The sequence below is a fragment of the Triticum urartu genome, chromosome 4 (assembly GCF_003073215.2).
Source record: "Triticum urartu cultivar G1812 chromosome 4, Tu2.1, whole genome shotgun sequence".
In the NCBI taxonomy this organism is placed as follows: Eukaryota; Viridiplantae; Streptophyta; class Magnoliopsida; order Poales; family Poaceae; genus Triticum; species Triticum urartu.
Window position 1 is genome coordinate 294,189,834 of NC_053025.1, and position 18,228 is coordinate 294,208,061.

The 18,228-nt window shown below is 48.4% G+C and overlaps 1 protein-coding gene and 1 long non-coding RNA gene across 2 annotated transcripts; both read right to left on the minus strand.

Annotated features, from left to right (window-relative positions):
• Positions 1–424: 424 nt before the first annotated feature.
• Positions 425–17,707, minus strand: LOC125554728 (vacuolar cation/proton exchanger 2-like). The gene is given in 7 exon segments (XM_048718175.1): positions 425–835; positions 14,384–14,477; positions 14,599–14,715; positions 14,823–14,876; positions 14,950–15,066; positions 15,165–15,327; positions 17,571–17,707. Coding segments are annotated over 7 exon segments (699 nt in total). The 3' UTR covers positions 425–818.
• On the minus strand, positions 1,142–10,507 carry LOC125551523. The gene is made up of 2 exons (XR_007302767.1): positions 10,265–10,507; positions 1,142–1,628 (listed from the first exon to the last, which is right to left on the minus strand). It is a non-coding gene; the product is annotated as an uncharacterized LOC125551523 (long non-coding RNA).
• Positions 17,708–18,228: the final 521 nt, after the last annotated feature.

Below are 18,228 nucleotides of genomic sequence, written 5' to 3' on the forward strand. Positions count from 1 at the left end.
TTGGCGAACTTGGAAAAATGCTTGGCTAGTGCGTGATAGGAGGAGTCAGAGGGTGGGAGTTGGCGAGTAATTGAATAGGCTGCGTAAGGTGGTGTTTGGTTGAGCTCAGCTCCCTGTACCGGCGGCTGGCTATGCTGATTTGCATGGTTAATCCGAGGTTGGAGACGGGTCTCTCTTGCTCGGCGATGCCCGTGGATTTCAAGTTGTGAAGAAAATTACTCCCGTGCTGTTTTTACCCTGGAATTTCTCACCCTAGCAACCAAACATAGCCTTGTGGAGACGGAAAGTACTAGAGACCTGATCAGCCAGCATCAACTGACCTCTTCAATTATAGTCCGATCACGTTGTTTTCCTTTGTCTCGGTATATGGAAGTGAATTGATCTGTATAATGGAAAGAGCTAAGCATTGCGGCAAAGACCGTCGTGACATAACAAATCCATTCCATATTATATTCGGTGATAGAACATTTACATAACTACCAGTGTCCCTTGGACTGCAGAGTGTAGTCAGTTCCTTTGCAAACTGTAACAACATCATCAAAACTGCAACCAGGTGTAGCTTACAGCAAATACAGACTAGTGGTCCTCGTGCGCTATTCCATATAGTTACAGTTTCTCGAAGGGTGATGCCGTTGCTATCTTAAAAAAGCCGCATCAGCGCCTTGTGATTTCAAGCTGAAACTTAAGCCTTAATGTGGGATGCTGCTACCAGCAAGTTCTTCAAACTCAGGAATCCGCGGGTGCTACATTGCTACATGCTAAATCTGCAATTCTGATAGTAGCCTTCCCTATCACTTCACAGTTCTGTTGGGAACTTGTCATTTGTTGTCACCTGCTTTAGGCCAATAATGAACATGGTTAGTGGATGCGGCAACAGTAAAACCACTTAATGTACAAACAAGACATTTGAAAATAAGTTGGTTGCTTCCGGCCAAGTACATACCATATGGCATTAGAAACTCTCACTGAGTTGGTGTGACAGATAGCATTATTTCTGAGAGTGCTTAAAGAGTTAAAAGATCAGCAATGTACATAACAATATGTGGAACAGCCCCTGGATCTGAGGGCTATCCAGTGGACTGGGGGTGCTTGGGGGCCGACGGGTCATCGGCAAGGCGGCCCGTTGCTGGTGCAGTAGCGGAAGGTACCTGATGCGGAGCATCCCAAGGTCATCCTCATGGACCTACCTACATCTCCCATGACACCATTTGGACCAATGACAAGAGCCCGTGCGAGAGCCATTGAGAATGAGGTTAACTCTCTCCTTGTTGAACTTCCCTTTGACCCACTTGAGACATGGCTACTACCTCAAACGAAGATGCTTTGTGTGCTTAGGTATCAAGTAAGCAACCCAGGAGAAGTCACGATGCAAGAAGGACATCAAGAGCACGAAGAACATCATCCCAGCTCAGAAACCCCGGAACAACCGCCCATGCACCGCCCAACTACCGCCCGGGCGGTACAACCGCTCGACCACCGGTCAACTACCGGTCAAGCTTCTGACATCAAGCGGTGCAAGGCCGGTACAACACCGGTTTATCCCTGCAACAGCCACCTGACCGGTACAACCGCCCCAAGCACCGGTACAACCGCTGAGCACATCCGGAAACGCCTCCAGGAACCAGTACCTGAGCTCCCAGCCCCATGACCGGTACAACCGCCCTGCCTGCGCGCAGCGACAGGGGTTTCACCCCCATGTATCCCCCAACTTACCTCTTGGACTATATATACTTGTCCCTTAGCTCCGTACTAGGGTTAGCGTTGGTTTAGCTCATTTTGAGAGATAGAGTTTCACTCATTCACATCAGATCTACTCCTCGTGAGAGACCGCGACCTCTTCGGAGAAGATCCCTTTGGATTCAAGACCCCTCTTTAGGGAAGAACATCAAGACCTCCTCAAGGAGAAGACCGGCTACCCTTGTATCGTCCTTGGTTGATTGTGTACCGTGTGAACCCTATGTATTCGAGGATCTAGTACATGTGTGACTTTCTTGTGTTGGTTTAGTGTTTCCTCTTGTGTTTTCCCTTGTGTTTTCCTTCTTTTCCCACTCGTGTTCTTCGCGGGATCCGCTCCTTTCGTGAAAGATCGGCCCCTAGGGTTCCTACCCTACTCATCTTGGTATCATGAGCCAGATTGATCACGATTTCGGAGCCTCTCCGTTGTGTTTCTAGCCTAGTTTTTGTTGTTTCTCGTCCTAATTCAAAAATTCCTCACAAAAATTCCTCACAAAAATAACCCCAATTTTTTTTTTGTAATTTGTTGGTGTGTTGGGATTTTGTTGGATTTGATCCGGGGATTTGCCTTGTTACTTGTGGACCTAGCATCTCCCTAATTTTCTCCACCTTCCATCCATAATATCGCTCAAATTTTGACCTCGAAATCACCCTTGCCCGCCCCAAAACCCGCACCGATCCAGATCTTGTGATCTTTTTCCAACCCCAGCGGGACTACCGCCTATACAAGCGGTACTACCGCCCCGCCCAGTTTCAGTCAAAACCGATTGGCATCTTTGCCTCAACCACTATACACCATCACCACTTCCGCATACCACCACCATTTTGGACCGTTTCGCTCTCCGACACGTTTGCCATGTCGAGCTTTGAGAATTTGAGTTGCGGTACCGTATCCTTTTATGTTTCGGCTATCGAGGTACGGTTCGACATCGACATCACCGCCGCTCACCTTCGCCACGGACGCGTCAACAACAACGAGCACCTCGACTACATCTTGGTATTCGTGCCACCCATTTGATCACCGTCATCCGTTCTTGCTTACGGACGAGGAACCGAAGAACGGTAACCTCATCTTGGTATTGAACATATCACTTTTGCCATTACATTGATAGCCATCATAGCCTTACTCCTTTGCGTTGCTTACCCATCAAGACTAGCCTTTGAGTATTACCGGCAACAATACTTGTGCACGTTAGTGATCATACTTCCCATAGCATACATACATCATTGTTGCATATATTGGTATCATCTCTTGTGTCACAAAGTTGTCATCCCATACACAATTGCTATCTTGGTTCCTCAAGCATTGCATGAGAAAAGAGCTCAAACATCAAAGAGCCAAATAAGCTTTTAAGCAAAGAGGAAAGATAAGCAAAGAGCTTTTAAGCAAGAACCATAGCATCATACAACATTAAGATTGCCATACTCGATCATCTTGGATCATATCATAGAAACACCTTGCATAGAGCATACTTGGGATAGAAGTCGTTGCATTTTTGCTAAGTAGGTTGTGCACAAGTTCTTGTATCCGCCTATTGTGTAATCGTGCTAGCGTCTCTCTAGCGTTGTGCAACAAGAGCATTTTTGTGGATTCCACATTTGGCTCACCCTTGGTTACACGACCCCACTTATCTTTTTGCGTGTGTGTTTCCGTGTACCTTATTGCTTGGTCTACTTATTACATTGCATCTTGCGAATCTTTTCCAACATTATTGAAGCTCACTTACAATTGCATCAAATTTTGTGCCACCATCCTAACCAAGCTCCACCATAACCTTTTACTTGTGTAGGTGTGAGAAACCGACAAGAGCTAGTACTAATTGTACTATTTCCTTGTCCTACATTGGGGTGATCATCGATCCACTTTCAACTTCGGTCAAGGTACATTTGGTATTTGTTCTTCTCTTTCTACCACTCACATTTGTCTTGGAATGATGGATAGGCCAAGTACTTCTACCAACCCACTCTTCATGAAGCAAGACGACGACATGAACTCCTTCGTCACCAAGAGTCACCTCTTTGGTGCACAACGTGCTTTGCATCAAGAGCAACAATCTATGAGTGAACGCATCGACAACCTCGTCGCCGACTTGCGACTCTCCGAGCAACGTACAAGGGACTACTTCGACCACAAGCTCGACGATCACCAGCAAGAGAATGACGCAAGAATGGATGAGATTCGTGCTTTGTTGCGCAACAGCTCTTCTTCCACTTCAAGAAGGAGCCATTCAAGTCGACACTCCGACTTCACCCTCTCCAGCTCAAATACACCGACTTCGAACACTCTACGCCGTGCCGCGCACAACGATCGTCAAGCAAGCCTCAATCCTCTACGCGACACCGACTCTCAAGAGCGACGACAACGTCAAACCCAAGAGGCTTTCGCGCTAGCACGAGAACAGCAAAGACAACGCCAACATGAAGAGGAAGAGCTCGCGCGTCTACATCAAGATGTACAAGATGCCGAGGCACAACGTTAAGAACAACAACTTCATGACGCTCAAGCATTTGCAGCGCAACAAGCACTACGAGATTCAAGTCGAGTCGTAGCCGACCGAGGCCGACAAGCCCGTGAACAAGAGGACGCACTTCGCGAAGAAATTCATGAACGACGACATCAAGCTCGCTGCACCTTCACGTTCCTCAAGTTCCTCCTCGAGCTCAACAAGCTTCTCCACAAGCTCGCCAAGAACATCAAGTACATCAAGAACATGAAGACATTGGAGATCCTCCACGACAAGAGCATCATGAGGTCGACAACCCTCCGCGCCAAGAGCACCACGAGTTAAACAATCATCTACAACACGGGCGTCATCATCCATGACCCCAACACAATGAAGAGCAACGCTACGGCAAACTCAAGTTCACCATGCCCAAGTTCAACGGAAGCAACGACCCCGAAGAGTACCTTTCATGGGCATTGAAGGTTGACAAGATTTTCCGTTTACATAACTATGAAGAAGAGAAGAAGATTGCGATGGCATCCCTTGAGTTTCAAGACTATGTCCTCATTTGGTGGAAACAAGTAATCGAGCGCCGTGAGGCAAGAGGTGAACCACCCATCACTACTTGGGCGCAAATGAAGGATGTCATGAGAGCACGATTCTTGCCTACCTACTACAACCGCGACCTCTTCAAGAAACTCCAACTCCTCAAGCAAGGAACCAAGAGTGTTGAAGAGTACTACAAGGAAATGGAGATTGCCATGATAAGAGTCAACGTCACGGAAGATGATGAGCAAACAATGGCACGTTTCTTGAATGGCCTCAATCATTCCATCAAGAAGATCGCCGATTTCCAACCATACTCGAACCTCATCGAGCTAGTGCATCAAGCTACCAAAGCGAAACGCCAAGTGCAAGATGATTTCAAGTATGCCAAGTTCTCATCCAAGTCATACGGCTTCTCCAACAACCAAGTTTCAACGACTCCATCACCGACTACCAAGCCTTCTAGTACCAACATCGACAAGTCGAGCTCAAAGAAAGCCTCGTCAACTCCAAGTCATCCTACTATGAGCAACTTCAAGCCGAGAGCTTCATCATCATCAACCCCAACCGATGAGACCGTCAAGACGAGTTCCTTCAAGTGTTTCACTTGCGGAGGCCGAGGCCACAAGTCCTACGAATGCACCAACAAGAGGACCATGATCCTCAACGACGACGGCACTTATGACTCGATGAGTGAAGGAGAAATGGACGCTCTTGAGCAAGTCGCCATGCACCGGCAAGTGAACGGTGAAGAAGAACAAGTCGTTTGCGATGAAGATTCAAGTCCCGCTCTTGTTGTTTCCAAAGTCTCGACTCTCCAACATCACCAAGAAGAAGACCAAAGATGCCACATCTTTCTACCAAGGCCGGCATCAATGGACGATCCGTCAAGGTCATCATCGATGGAGGGAGTTGTCATAACCTCGCAAGTGAAGAACTTTGCCTACAAGCTCCCAATGGCGGAGCTTGAAAGAAAATGTTGGGCGGGCCAGACTAAAGAAGAACACATTTAAAAAAAATCTGAATCATAAGCATTAGTATATTACTATATTATGCAAAGTTACAAGATGAAGCAATCAGATATGTACATATATACACGGCAACATATATTCAACCATGATTCCATGAAGCACCATTAAGTTAGCTAATACAAACAATGAAGCACCATTAAGTTAGCTAATTCAAGCAAGGGCAATACATGTTCTTCCTCAACTTGAGTTATGTCATCTCTTTTTCTTTTAAAAACCAAACTAAATTCTTTTCCATGTCTGATTATCCTTCCCATAATTACCTAGGTTGCAATTTGCATAAGATCAGACTATTACTTATCATTAGATGTAAGGAGTTGAAAGAAGTCAGACTATTGCTTATCAAACATGGAATTTGGGGCAAGATGTTAGTTTACCAGTGCTGCCCTGTTATGTGTCAGTGTGTCCTCAAGAAAATTCAGTCCGGTCGGGGTCATGCACCAGCGCAGGGATGTTGGCAGGACTGGATGTTGGAGCTTTGGATGAGAGCAGACGCAAGGCCGCAAGGGGCTTATGCGCCAGCAGTTTGCCGGCACCACGACGGCGCGGCCGCCCAGATGTCGTCGCCGCTCGTTCAGGGGGAGAGAGTAGGGCAGGGACGTTGACGACATTGACGCGAGATCCCAACGGGAAGCGGCTTCTCCGAGAGATGGTGGGTGGCGGCTGCTCTGCGAGATGCCGGGCGGCTCGCTCCAGTGGCCGATGATCCCTGATCCGGGAGACGGCGCGACTACGTGCTCGAGACGGGAAGAGGATGGGGATGTCATGCGCTGTGCTAGTTGGGCTGGGCTACGAAGATGCATATGTAAAATTAGTTTTGCCAAAATCCTAGGCGGGCCATGGCCCAGTTTGGCCCCAACAGAGCTCCGCCCCTGCAAGCTTCAATTGCCCAAGACGAAGCACCCTCATCCATACAAAGTGCAATCTTAGCGACTCCGGCACTATCCAAGTCGAGCATCGAGTACAAGTCTCCTTCAAAATTGGCGCCTACGAAGACACCTTGAAGTGCGACGTCGTTCCAATGACCGTTTGCCACATTCTCCTTGGACGCCCATGGCAATTTGATAGAGGAGTCACCCACAACGGCCGAACGAACCACTACATCTTCAAGATGAAGGGCAAGGAGTACGTCCTCCGTCCAATGTCGCCAAGCCAAGTGATCGCCGACAAGCAAGCCACCCATCGTGGAGATCATAGTGAAAGAGCGAGCCACCAAAAAGAGAGTGAGCGCCACAAGCCCAAATCGAACACCTCCACGATGAGCGAAAAGAAGAACTTAGTCCTATTTGCCACCAAAAGCGAGATAAGAGGAGTGGGTGAGAACTCATCTAGTGTCCTACACTACGTCCTCGTGTGCAAGGACAATGCACCACAAACTAACACTTCTCACACTCTTCCTCTAGTGTTGTCTTCTCTTTTGCAGAAATTTCACGATGTTTTCCCCGACAAGCTACCTCCGGGACTACCTCCACTACGAGGCATTGAGCACCGCATCGACCTCATCCCCGGAGCGCCGCTTCCGAACAAATCTCCCTACCGCGTCAATCCCGAAGAAACCAAAGAAATACAAAGGCAAGTAAAGCATCTCATAGACCATGGACATGTGCGTGAAAGTTTGAGCCCTTGTGTCGTTCCGGTCATCCTTGTGCCAAAACGAGACGGTAGCTTTCGCATTTGCTCCGATTATAGACCTATCAATACTATCACCGTTCAATATAGGTATCCCATTCCACGCCTTGATGATATGCTCGATGAGCTTAGCGGTGCCACTATCTTTTCCAAAATTGATCTTAAGAGTGGTTACTATCAAATCCGCATACAAGAGGGTGATGAATGAAAAACCGCTTTCAAAACCAAGTTTAGCTTGTATGAGTGGTTAGTCATGCCTATGGGTCTCTCGGAAGCACCAGGTACTTTTATGCGTCTTATGAATCATGTTTTTCGCCCTTACATTGGTGTGTTTGTTGTGGTCTACTTCGATGATATCCTTGTTTTTAGCAAGTCTCTCAAAGAGCATGTCACCCATGTACGAACCGTTTTGCAAACTCTTCGAAAAGAGCATCTCTATGCTAACATGGAGAATTGCCTTTTTGGCGTTGACAAGCTCGTTTTCTTGGGTTCTGTTGTTTCTTCTAAGGGTGTTCATATTGATGAGTCCAAGATGAATGCTATTAAGACTTGGCCACAACCTACCAATTTGCAACAAGTGCGTAGCTTTCTTAGCCTTGCGGGTTTCTATCGTCACTTTGTGAAGGATTTTAGCACCATTGCCTCTCCTTTCCATGCTTTGAGAAAAAGAATGCGCCTTTTGTTTGGGGACCATCCCAAGATACCGCTTTCAATGAGCTTAAGAATTTGCTTACTCATGCTCCCGTGCTTGCATTACCCAACTTTGACAAACCCTTTGAGATTCATTGCAATGCTAGTGGTAATGGCATAGGAGGTGTGTTAACGCAAGAGAAGCGCCCTATAGCTTACTTTAGTGAGAAACTTTCCGGAACGCAACTCAATTACCTCATCTATGACAAAGAGCTATATGCTTTAGTGCGAGTCTTGCATGAATGGGAACATTACCTTCGTCCCCATGAGTTTATCATTCATACCGATCATGAGACTCAAGTATCTTAAGGGCCAAACCAAGTTGAACAAGCGTCATGCTAAATGGAGTGAATTTATTGAGTCTTTTCCTTATGTTATCAAGTACATCAAAGGCAAGGAAAACATTGTAGCGGATGCTCTTTCCCGCATATGCATGCTTCTTACTCAACTTGAATTGGATGTCATTAGCTTTGAGCACATAAAAGACTTGTATGAGCATGACCCTACTTTTGCTATTCCATATGCCAAGTGTTTGATGAATACTTCTTGGGAACACTATTACATCAAAGATGGATATCTTATGAGAGCTAACAAACTTTGCATCCCCGAGTCTTCTCTTCGTTCGTTGCTTTTGCAGGAATCTCATGGAGGAGGCTTAATGGGACATTTTGGACGAGACAAGACATTCGCTACGCTTTCAAAGAACTACTATTGGCCCAAGATGTTTCGTGACGTCAACCGCTTCACCAACCGATGCTCTACATGTCACAAAGCTAAGTCCAAAGCTCAATCCCATGGCCTTTATATGCTTCTACCCATTCCATATCAACCATGGGAAGACATTAGCATGGACTTTGTACTTGGTTTGCCTAGGACTCGAAATAGGAACGATTCGGTATTTGTCGTTGTAGCCGTTTCTTCAAAATGGCACATTTCATTCCTTGCAACAAGATAGATGATGCTTCACATGTTGCTAATCTCTTTTGTAGAGACATATTGCGTCTACACGGAGTGCCAAAGACTATCGTCTCGAACCGCGACATCAAGTCCCTAAGCTTCTTTTGGAAGACCCTATGCGCCAAGCTCGGAATCAAGCTATTCTTCTCCACGGCTTACCATCCTCAAACCGACGACCAAACAGAGGTGACCAACCGCACACTCTCCGCTCTACTTCAAGTACTCATTAAGAAAAACATCGAGTGGGAGGAGTGCCTACCTATCGCCGAGTTCGCCTACAACCAAGCAAGGCACTCAACAACCGGCAAGTCCCCTTTCGAGGTAGTCTACGGATTCAACCCGTTGTCACCATTGGACATTCTTCCCCTACCACTCCAAGAGCGCATCAATTTGGACGCAAGTGCACGAGTGACCCATCTCAAGAAGGTGCATGAAGATACAAGGCAAACCGTCAAGCGCCAAGTACGACTTGCGACCAAGCGCAACATCAACAAGCACCCCATGGTCTTCAATATTGGTGATCTCGTGTGGCTACACCTTCGCAAGGACCGCTTTCCACAAGAACGCAAGTCCAAATTTCGACCACAAGCAGACGGACCCTTCAAGGTGCTTGCACGCTACAACGACAACGCTTACAAGATCGACCTCCCCCGTGACAAGTACAACATGAGCGATATCTTCAATGTCAAGGACCTCTCGCCCTTCCATGGTGATGAAGAATTCGATCGAGAACGGATCTTCCCCAAGGGAGGGGAGATGATGCGGAGCATCCCAAGGTCATCCCCATGGACCTACCTACATCTCCCACGACACCACTTGGACCAATGACAAGAGCCCATGCGAGAGCCATTGAGAACGAGGTTAACTCTCTCCTTGTTGAACTTCCCTTTGACCCACTTGAGACATGGCTACTACCTCAAACGGAGATTCTTTGTGTGCTTAGGTACCAAGTAAGCAACCCAAGAGAAGTCACGATGCAAGAAGGAGATCAAGAGCATGAAGAACATCATCCCACCTCAGAAATCCCGAAACAACCGCCCATGCACCGCCCAACTACCGCCCGGGCGGTACAACCGCTCGACCACCGGTCAACTACAGGTCAAGCTTCTGACATCAAGCGGTGCAAGGCCGGTACAACACCGGTTTATCCCTGCAACAGCCACCTGACCGGTACAACCGCCCCAAGCACCGGTACAACCGCTGAGCACATCCGGAAACGCCTCCAGGAACCAGTACCTGAGCTCCCAGCGGTACAACCGGCCCATGACCGGTACAACCGCCCTGCCTGCGCGCAGCGACAAGGGTTTCACCCCATGTATCCCCCAACTTACCCCTTGGACTATAAATACTTGTCCCTTAGCTCCGTACTAGGGTTAGCGTTGGTTTAGCTCATTTTGAGAGATAGAGCTTCACTCATTCACATCGGATCTACTCCTCGTGAGAGACCGCGGCCTCTTCGGAGAAGATCCCTTTGGATTCAAGACCCTTCTTTAGGGAAGAACATCAAGACCTCCTCACGGAGAAGACCGACTACCCTTGTATCGTCCTTGGTTGATTGTGTACCGTGTGAACCCTATGTATTCGAGGATCTAGTACATGTGTGACTTTCTTGTGTTGGTTTAGTGTTTCCTCTTGTGTTTCCCCTTGTGTTTTCCTTCTTTTCCTCCTCGTGTTCCTCGTGTTCTTCGCAAGATCCACTCCTTTCGTGAAAGATCGGCCCCTAGGGTTCCTACCCTACATCATCTTGGTATCATGAGCCAGATTGATCACGATTTCGGAGCCTCCCCGTTGTGTTTCTAGCCTAGTTTTTGTTGTTTCTCGTCCTAATTCGAAAATTCCTCACAAAAATAACCCCAAATTTTTTTTTGTAATTTGTTGGTGTGTTGGGATTTTGTTGGATTTGATCCAGGGATTTGCCTTGTTACTTGTGGACCTAGCATCTCCCTAATTTTCTCCACCTTCCATCCATGATATCGCTCGAATTTTGACCTCAAAATTACCCTTGCCCGCCCCAAAACCCGCACCGATCCAGATCTTGTGATCTTTTTCCAACCCCAGCGGTACTACCGCCTATACAAGCGGTACTACCGCCCCGCCCAGTTTCAGTCAAAACCGATTGGCATCTTTGCCTCAACCACTATACACCATCACCACTTCCGCATACCACCACCATTTTGGACCGTTTCGCTCTCCGACACGTTTGCCACGTCGAGCTTTGAGAATTTGAGTTGCGGTACCGTATCCTTTTGTGTTTCGGCTATCGAGGTACGGTTCGACATCGACATCACCGCCGCTCATCTTCGCCACGGACACGTCAACAACAACGACCACCTCGACTACATCTTGGTATTCGTGCCACCCATTTGATCACCGTCATCCATTCTTGCTTACGGACGAGGAACCGAAGAACGGTAACCTCATCTTGGTATTGGACATATCACTTTTGCCATTACATTAATAGCCGGTTTATCCCTGCAACAGCCACCTGACCGGTACAACCGCCCCAAGCACCGGTACAACCATTGAGCACATCCGAAAACGCCTCCAGGAACCAGTACCTGAGCTCCCAGCGGTACAACCGCCTTGCCTGCGCGCAGCGACAGGGGTTTTACCCCATGTATCCCCCAACTTACCCCTTGGACTATATATACTTGTCGCTTAGCTCCGTACTAGGGTTAGCGTTGGTTTAGCTCATTTTGAGAGATAGAGCTTCGCTCATCCACATCGGATCTACTCCTCGTGAGAGACCGCGGCCTCTTCGGAGAAGATCCCTTTGGATTAAGACCCCTCTTTAGGGAAGAACATCAAGACCTCCTCACGGAGAAGACCGGCTACCCTTGTATCGTCCTTGGTTAATTGTGTACCGTGTGAACCCGATGTATTCGAGGATCTAGCACATGTGTGACTTTCTTGTGTTGGTTTAGTGTTTCCTCTTGTGTTTTCCCTCTTTTCCCCCTCGTGTTCCTCGTGTTCTTCGCGGGATCCGCTCCTTTCGTGAAAGATCGGCCCCTAGGGTTCCTACCCTACATCAGTACCGGGATTAGAGATAGAGAACAGGGATTAGAGAAACTAGACTTCTTTAATTATTGATTGCCTCTAGCTTACACGGGGGAACTAGTACTACTTTAACATGTTTTGGGCTCTAATTGGAATCTGACTCAAACTAGACTACCTTACCAGAAGCTGCAAACTACTTGATGATGCCATGCCCCCAGGGTGTACCAGCAAAGGCAGGAGTCGGCCCATTAGCCATGGGATGCCACAATCCCATGGCTCGGCCCATGACATACACCGGGGCACACATCAAGACTTGGCATACGAAAATACGCGTCGCAAGATCTGGTGTAATCCCGTATGATTAGGCTAGATCGTACCGACCTGGATACATTTAACCCTAGCCCTGTCCCCCCTATATAAGGTTGTCTGAGTGTGATCTCATGATATCAGAGTCAGGTGACTTCCTTTTTATGATCTGGCCCTGGGCTAAAACACGCTTAAGACAAACAACTAGCTAAATCACCATCTCAAGACATGATTCTTTTTTACCCGGGTTCAGGCCGCAATGATGCGTAATACCCTACTCCTGCCTTGTTCCGTTTATATGGTAGATATATGGAGGGTACAAGTGCTCACGCACTATTGGGGAGTGCTCGGGGATAGCTAAGTGATCAGAGCGTACTGGCCCAGGCACGCCTATTCTTCCCTCCTCTCTTCTTACCACTTGATTTATTGTGTCTAAAAGACTTTCCCTTCTCCTGGCCGCGGCTCTCCCCTTATATACCATCAAGGGGGAGGGGATGGCACCACAGTGGCCTTTCATATATACTATGAACTTGGACGTAATTAGTCACACGCCTTATCTTTCACTTGGGTGGCTGTTGTCAGGCAATTGGTCGTTTGACATGAGCAGGCTCCCAAGCACTCGAGTCCTCCTGCCTCTCGCGGGCCCCACGTACCAGTGAGAGGGTGAGGCACCGGTGGTCCTTAGTCAAAAGACTCCATGTACTGTCGTTGTCAACAACTTGATAGGCGCAGATGACGGTGCAGAAAACCATCAGATCCCTCAGTAGGGTAGCGAGCGTAGCCGGAAGTACCAGAGGCGAGTTCGCACGGAGGGTTTACCCAGGTTCGGGCCATCATGGTGAGGTAATACCCTAAGTCCTGCTTTGTTTTGTATTGATGTGGGAGCACCCCGTGCGAGGGGGTTACAAGAGAATGGTGAATATGACTACCGAGAGTACTGTCTATGTTTATGGAACAGATGGATATGAGCTACCCCTAGCCTCGCCGGACGAGAGCTAGGGTTTACTGGGCTCCTAACCAGCCTCATGCATGAGGTCTTCTTGGTTTGCACACCAAGATGAACTCCTTGCTCCTAGCCTGGCCTGTGGACTGCCTCCTGGAGTCACGTTGGCCGCTGTAGAAAGCCAACAAATCACCCTGGTGAAGAATGGGGCCGAAGCCAGAGCTGGAAGCATCACACTTGACGATGAAGCGAGTGCCAAAGTCAAGCATATCAAGGACTGAGGCTGTACTGAGGGGGCGCTTGTGCGCACCAAACGTGGCCTGAACTTCTTCGCACCACCGTAATCCCTCCTTTCTTCAGAAGCTTTGTGAGCGGGGCTCCGATGGTACCAAAGTTCTTGATGAACTTGCCCGTAGTAGCCTGCAAGGCCAAGGAAACCGCGTCTAGGACACGAACTAGTACTACTTTGTCATACTCTCGACTCTAATTGGAATATAACTCAAAGTAAACTACCTTAACAGAACCTGGAGACTACCAATACAGAAGCATCCTTCAGGACATCAAACTGCCCTTGTCAAGCCACAGCCTAACCGGCCCCTGCTGCCTTGCGCCTACCATGAGGAATTCCCCAGATAACAATACGCATGGCACACATCAACTTCAAATTGACAAGGAATATAAGCACAGAAACACTGGTCACTTCATTTCTTAATCCAGAACAATTTTAAGCAATTAACAGGTTATTTGTCCAAATTACTGTTTACTACCCCCGTTCCAAAATAATTGAAGTTCTAAGATTGTCCAAAGTCAAACTTCATTAAGTTTGACCAAGTTTATATGAAAATATATCAACATCTACAAAACCAAAATTACTTCATTAGATTCACTATGAAATATATTATCATATTGTATATATTTGACATTGTAAATCTCTCTGGATTTTTCTATAGACATGGTCAAACTTTAAAAAGTTTGACTTAGGAAAATCCTAAAACTTCAATTATTTTGGAACAGAGGGAGTAATAAGCCTTTATGTTCAAGCACCAGATAAACTCAAGGGATTAGTGATGATATAATTATGGAGGTTGAAAGGTGAAAAAAATACATACTTGATTTGGGATCAACGTGCACAAAAAAGCTTGCGGCAACTATGAGATAGCATAATATGAGCATAAGGCCTTTAAAATAGTTCGACGTGCCTTCCTGGAAAAAGCATAGACTAAAGTGTTAGAGTTGCACTTGATCAAATCTAAAAGGAGTACATTGTGGCAACTGTATAAACTACAGAATACATTATAAATGCTGACTCGTTCTGCAAACATACCTGTAGCATAAATGCCACCACAAGTACTGTTATAAAAAGAGTTGCTGTCTCAAACAATTGAAAGTTCAAGTCCATCTCTTCCCCCATCATCCAGCCAATTACCACACAGAATGGAATCTGCAAATCATGCAACATGGGTGTTGGTTGCAATTGTTTAACCTTGCAAAAAAAAACTTGAAAATGTACAGGACAATAGTTGAATCTTGTTGAGTAAATGAACTTACCACAAACATAGATATCTGTGTTGACGACCCTATGGCGACACCCAATGTAATGTCCTTGTGGAATGCAAGAGATTAAAGATGAGAACAGAATCACACAATTGAGTTGCAGAAAGCAGGGGCTACTTACAAGTTTGTTTTTCATGGCAAACATAATGGCGCTTGCATGCTCAGCAGCATTCCCCACGATAGGAAGCAGAATAACACTAATAAAGGCCAGTGGCATGTTTAATGATTCAGAGGCCCCCTGTTACAACATAGCAAAGAAGCACAGTTCGAGCAGGAGACAATGCATTAATGTAAAATAGTGATTATATTTGTATCCTGATGTAAACATTTTGTTACCTGTATGGCATCTACCAGGTACCCAGAGAGAATTGAAATCCAAATAGTCAACACAAAAAGCCAGGAGATAGCTTCCCCCTGTGCTATCTCCTTTTCATCCTCCTCATCCTCAGTGCTTTCTTCTTCCTGTTATGGCAAGTAGGAAAATTAGGATTTCAAGGAACTGTGCACAAATTTAAGCCCAGATTTTCTCTGGTTTGTTTTGATGGGCAATTGTTCCTTTTTGCCTCATGTGAATTTGAGAAAACAGCAAATGATTACATGACTAATTAAAAGAGCCTGAACTGTTTGGAAAGTGTGGTGAAGTGACACACATACAAGTCAGAAGGGATATTCAAAGAAAGGTATGTGATGTACTAGTGCAGAGCTAACATATTTAAAGGCAAAAGGAGCGTCGCTATCATTGTCGATGATAAGAAGAATTACCTATGGCCTGGGACCTTAACGCCGTGTCAACAGCCACCACTAAATCAACAGATAGGTTACCGCACCAAGGAGGACTGCCACCGACCACGGAGGAGACTTCCCATCGAAGTACAACATATCGAAGGAAACTCCCTACGACTTAGGAAAGGCTATACGTGTTGTAAACCAACACCAGTCCAACTCCTACTCCTATATGCCCCACGCATCGATATGGAGTCACCCATACCTGTTGAGGGATTTTACGTCGATCCTAACAGCGGTAATAGAGCGAGTGTGGAATTTGTAGTCGATGGGACGTCACGTCAGGAGAACAGAGGGTCTTGAGCACAGAACACGAAGACACATGATATACCCGGGTTCAGGCCCCAATTGTGGGTAAAAGCCATACTTCCTGCCTTGCTCCTTCCTTATAAATGTGGAGAATATCGAGAGTTACAATGTAGAGGGAGGACCTCGGCAAGTCAGGCAGTCTGGGCTAGTTCTGATGATGGTGTAGATCCAGGCCTGAAGCTCCTGAATCTTCTACATGGTGTAGGCTAAAACTAGGGTGAGGGAGCGATCCCCTTCTGTGATGCCCCTGGTACCCCTTATATAGCACTGGTTATGGAAGGCTCCATATCGGTGCGATGGGGTGTGCAGAGATAGGAGTCGGATATGGTGTCAGTATACAATGCGTTTGGCCCTTTTCCTATGTTCCATACAGTATTTTCCTACTCCCTTAATTTCATTCGATAGCAGGTCTCCCGAGGGAGCGGCGCTTCTCCATGTGTCGAGGTGCTATCTTTGTGTCGGATTCAGGGCTCCGCAGACCCAAGAAAGGTTCAAACTCTGGGGCGTGTGCGAAGAACTCAACCTCTTCAGCCAACCAATTCGTCACCCCCACGGCCTAGCTCGATGAACAAGGAAGAAGATGGACACGGCAGTTTACCCAGGTTCGAGCCACCTTGCGGTGTAAGACCCTACTCCTGCTTTGGGGTGGATTAGCCTCACGAGGGGCTGAATATGAACTAGTACAAGGGAAGAACAACCTCACGAGGTCTGCTCTGGTGTGGGTGTGAGCTGGTGAGGTGTGGATCTGATCTGGAGAGAGCTCTCCTTCTACGGTGTTGGCTAACCTATATTTATAGTGGCCTTGGTCCTCTTCCTCCAAAACGTAGGCGGGAAGGGATACCACAGTGGCCAATTTGAAAGCGGACAAGTAGCACATCTTATCCTGACGAAAGGTGATCTTCGCCTGCAAAGCTTCTGGTCGTGACGCTGCGGTGGGCTCAACGATGACATCCGTCCTGCCGTCCTGGCGGTCTTGGTCTCGTTGCACGGGAATGGAAACATTTGGCTGATTCCTCGGGACCCCGCACCTGCGCTTGCCTCCTTAGCACCAAAAAGGAAACCTGCTCCTCTGAGCCCGCTGGCGCCTGCCTGGCCTTAGTCGTCATGGCTTGCGTCACCTCAACCTCATGAGGTGGGCACCTGCATAGATATCACCGCTCCTCAGGACACAGCCAGGGGAGGCCACTCCCTCCAGAGGTTTTGATGTCGCCCGCCTCGCGAGGCTTGGCCCCTCGCGAGGGTCTTGTCTTGAAGGTGTTGTAGATGGGCCGTACCAGGACGTAGACGGAGCCACACCATGTGCCGCAGGCACGCAAGTCTGGGTACCCTGGTTCCCAGAACGCCGACAGTAGCCCCCGGGCCCAAGGCACGCTCGGGCTTGGCTTCGAGGCGAAGCCAAAGGGCAAGGGCGAAGCGCCGTGGGCCCCAATCGCCTGCGGACCGAGTCGACGCGTGGCGCTTGATGGAACGTGGGCGTCTCCACTTCCCCACGCTGCCTTGGCAACTGCCCGACCTGACAACTGCCTGGCGCATGCAGAAAGGCCATCATGGCTCGGGGCATGAGTGGCCGGCGGTTGGCCTTCCCCCAGCTATAGCCCCCAGCCCATCTTCGTCTTCTCGCCGCCCACTCCTTCGTCCTCTTCGTCCCACCGTCTTGCCAGAGCGTTCATGGCGCCGGTGAGGAGGTTCTCTGCCGTGGAGAAGGGAAAGGCTCCCCAGGTGGAACCCGAGCTGCTCCCGCCAAAGAAGAGGCACGATCGCTCTCGTGATGCCACCGCGGTGCCCATGGAAACGCGGCCCTGGCACGAACGCGCTCCACCGGGCTTCCCGGTTCGCGCGTATGCTCGCACGCAAAGCCCTGCCCATGGGAGCGACCGCGGCCGCTGCGAGGAGCGGAGCCGTGGAGGAGAACAAACGGTGGCCATACGGCCACCCCGCCCGTGGACCCATCCGAAGGCACGGCCCGCGAGTTTGTGGTGTGGGCGGCAATGCCGCCGCGCACATGGATCCGGCTCTCACAGTCTCTGGCGAGGGAGGTACCGCCGCAGGGGCCCGTCGAGTTGTGGCTGCAGCATGACGACTGCTGCAGCCAGGCTTCAGAAGCGGAAGTCAAGGTCGTCGACTCTGGCGACGTCTTTATGACTCGGGGATGGGGCGCGATCGCCCGCACCTGCCGCCCGAAGGGAGGTCACGCCACTTCGAGTACGACGGGGCACCAACACTCTTCTTCAAGGTCTTCGAAGAAGACGGCCGGCATCTGGAATGCTGCCCTAGGGGAGGTGATCAAGGCGGCGAGGCCACCGGCGGT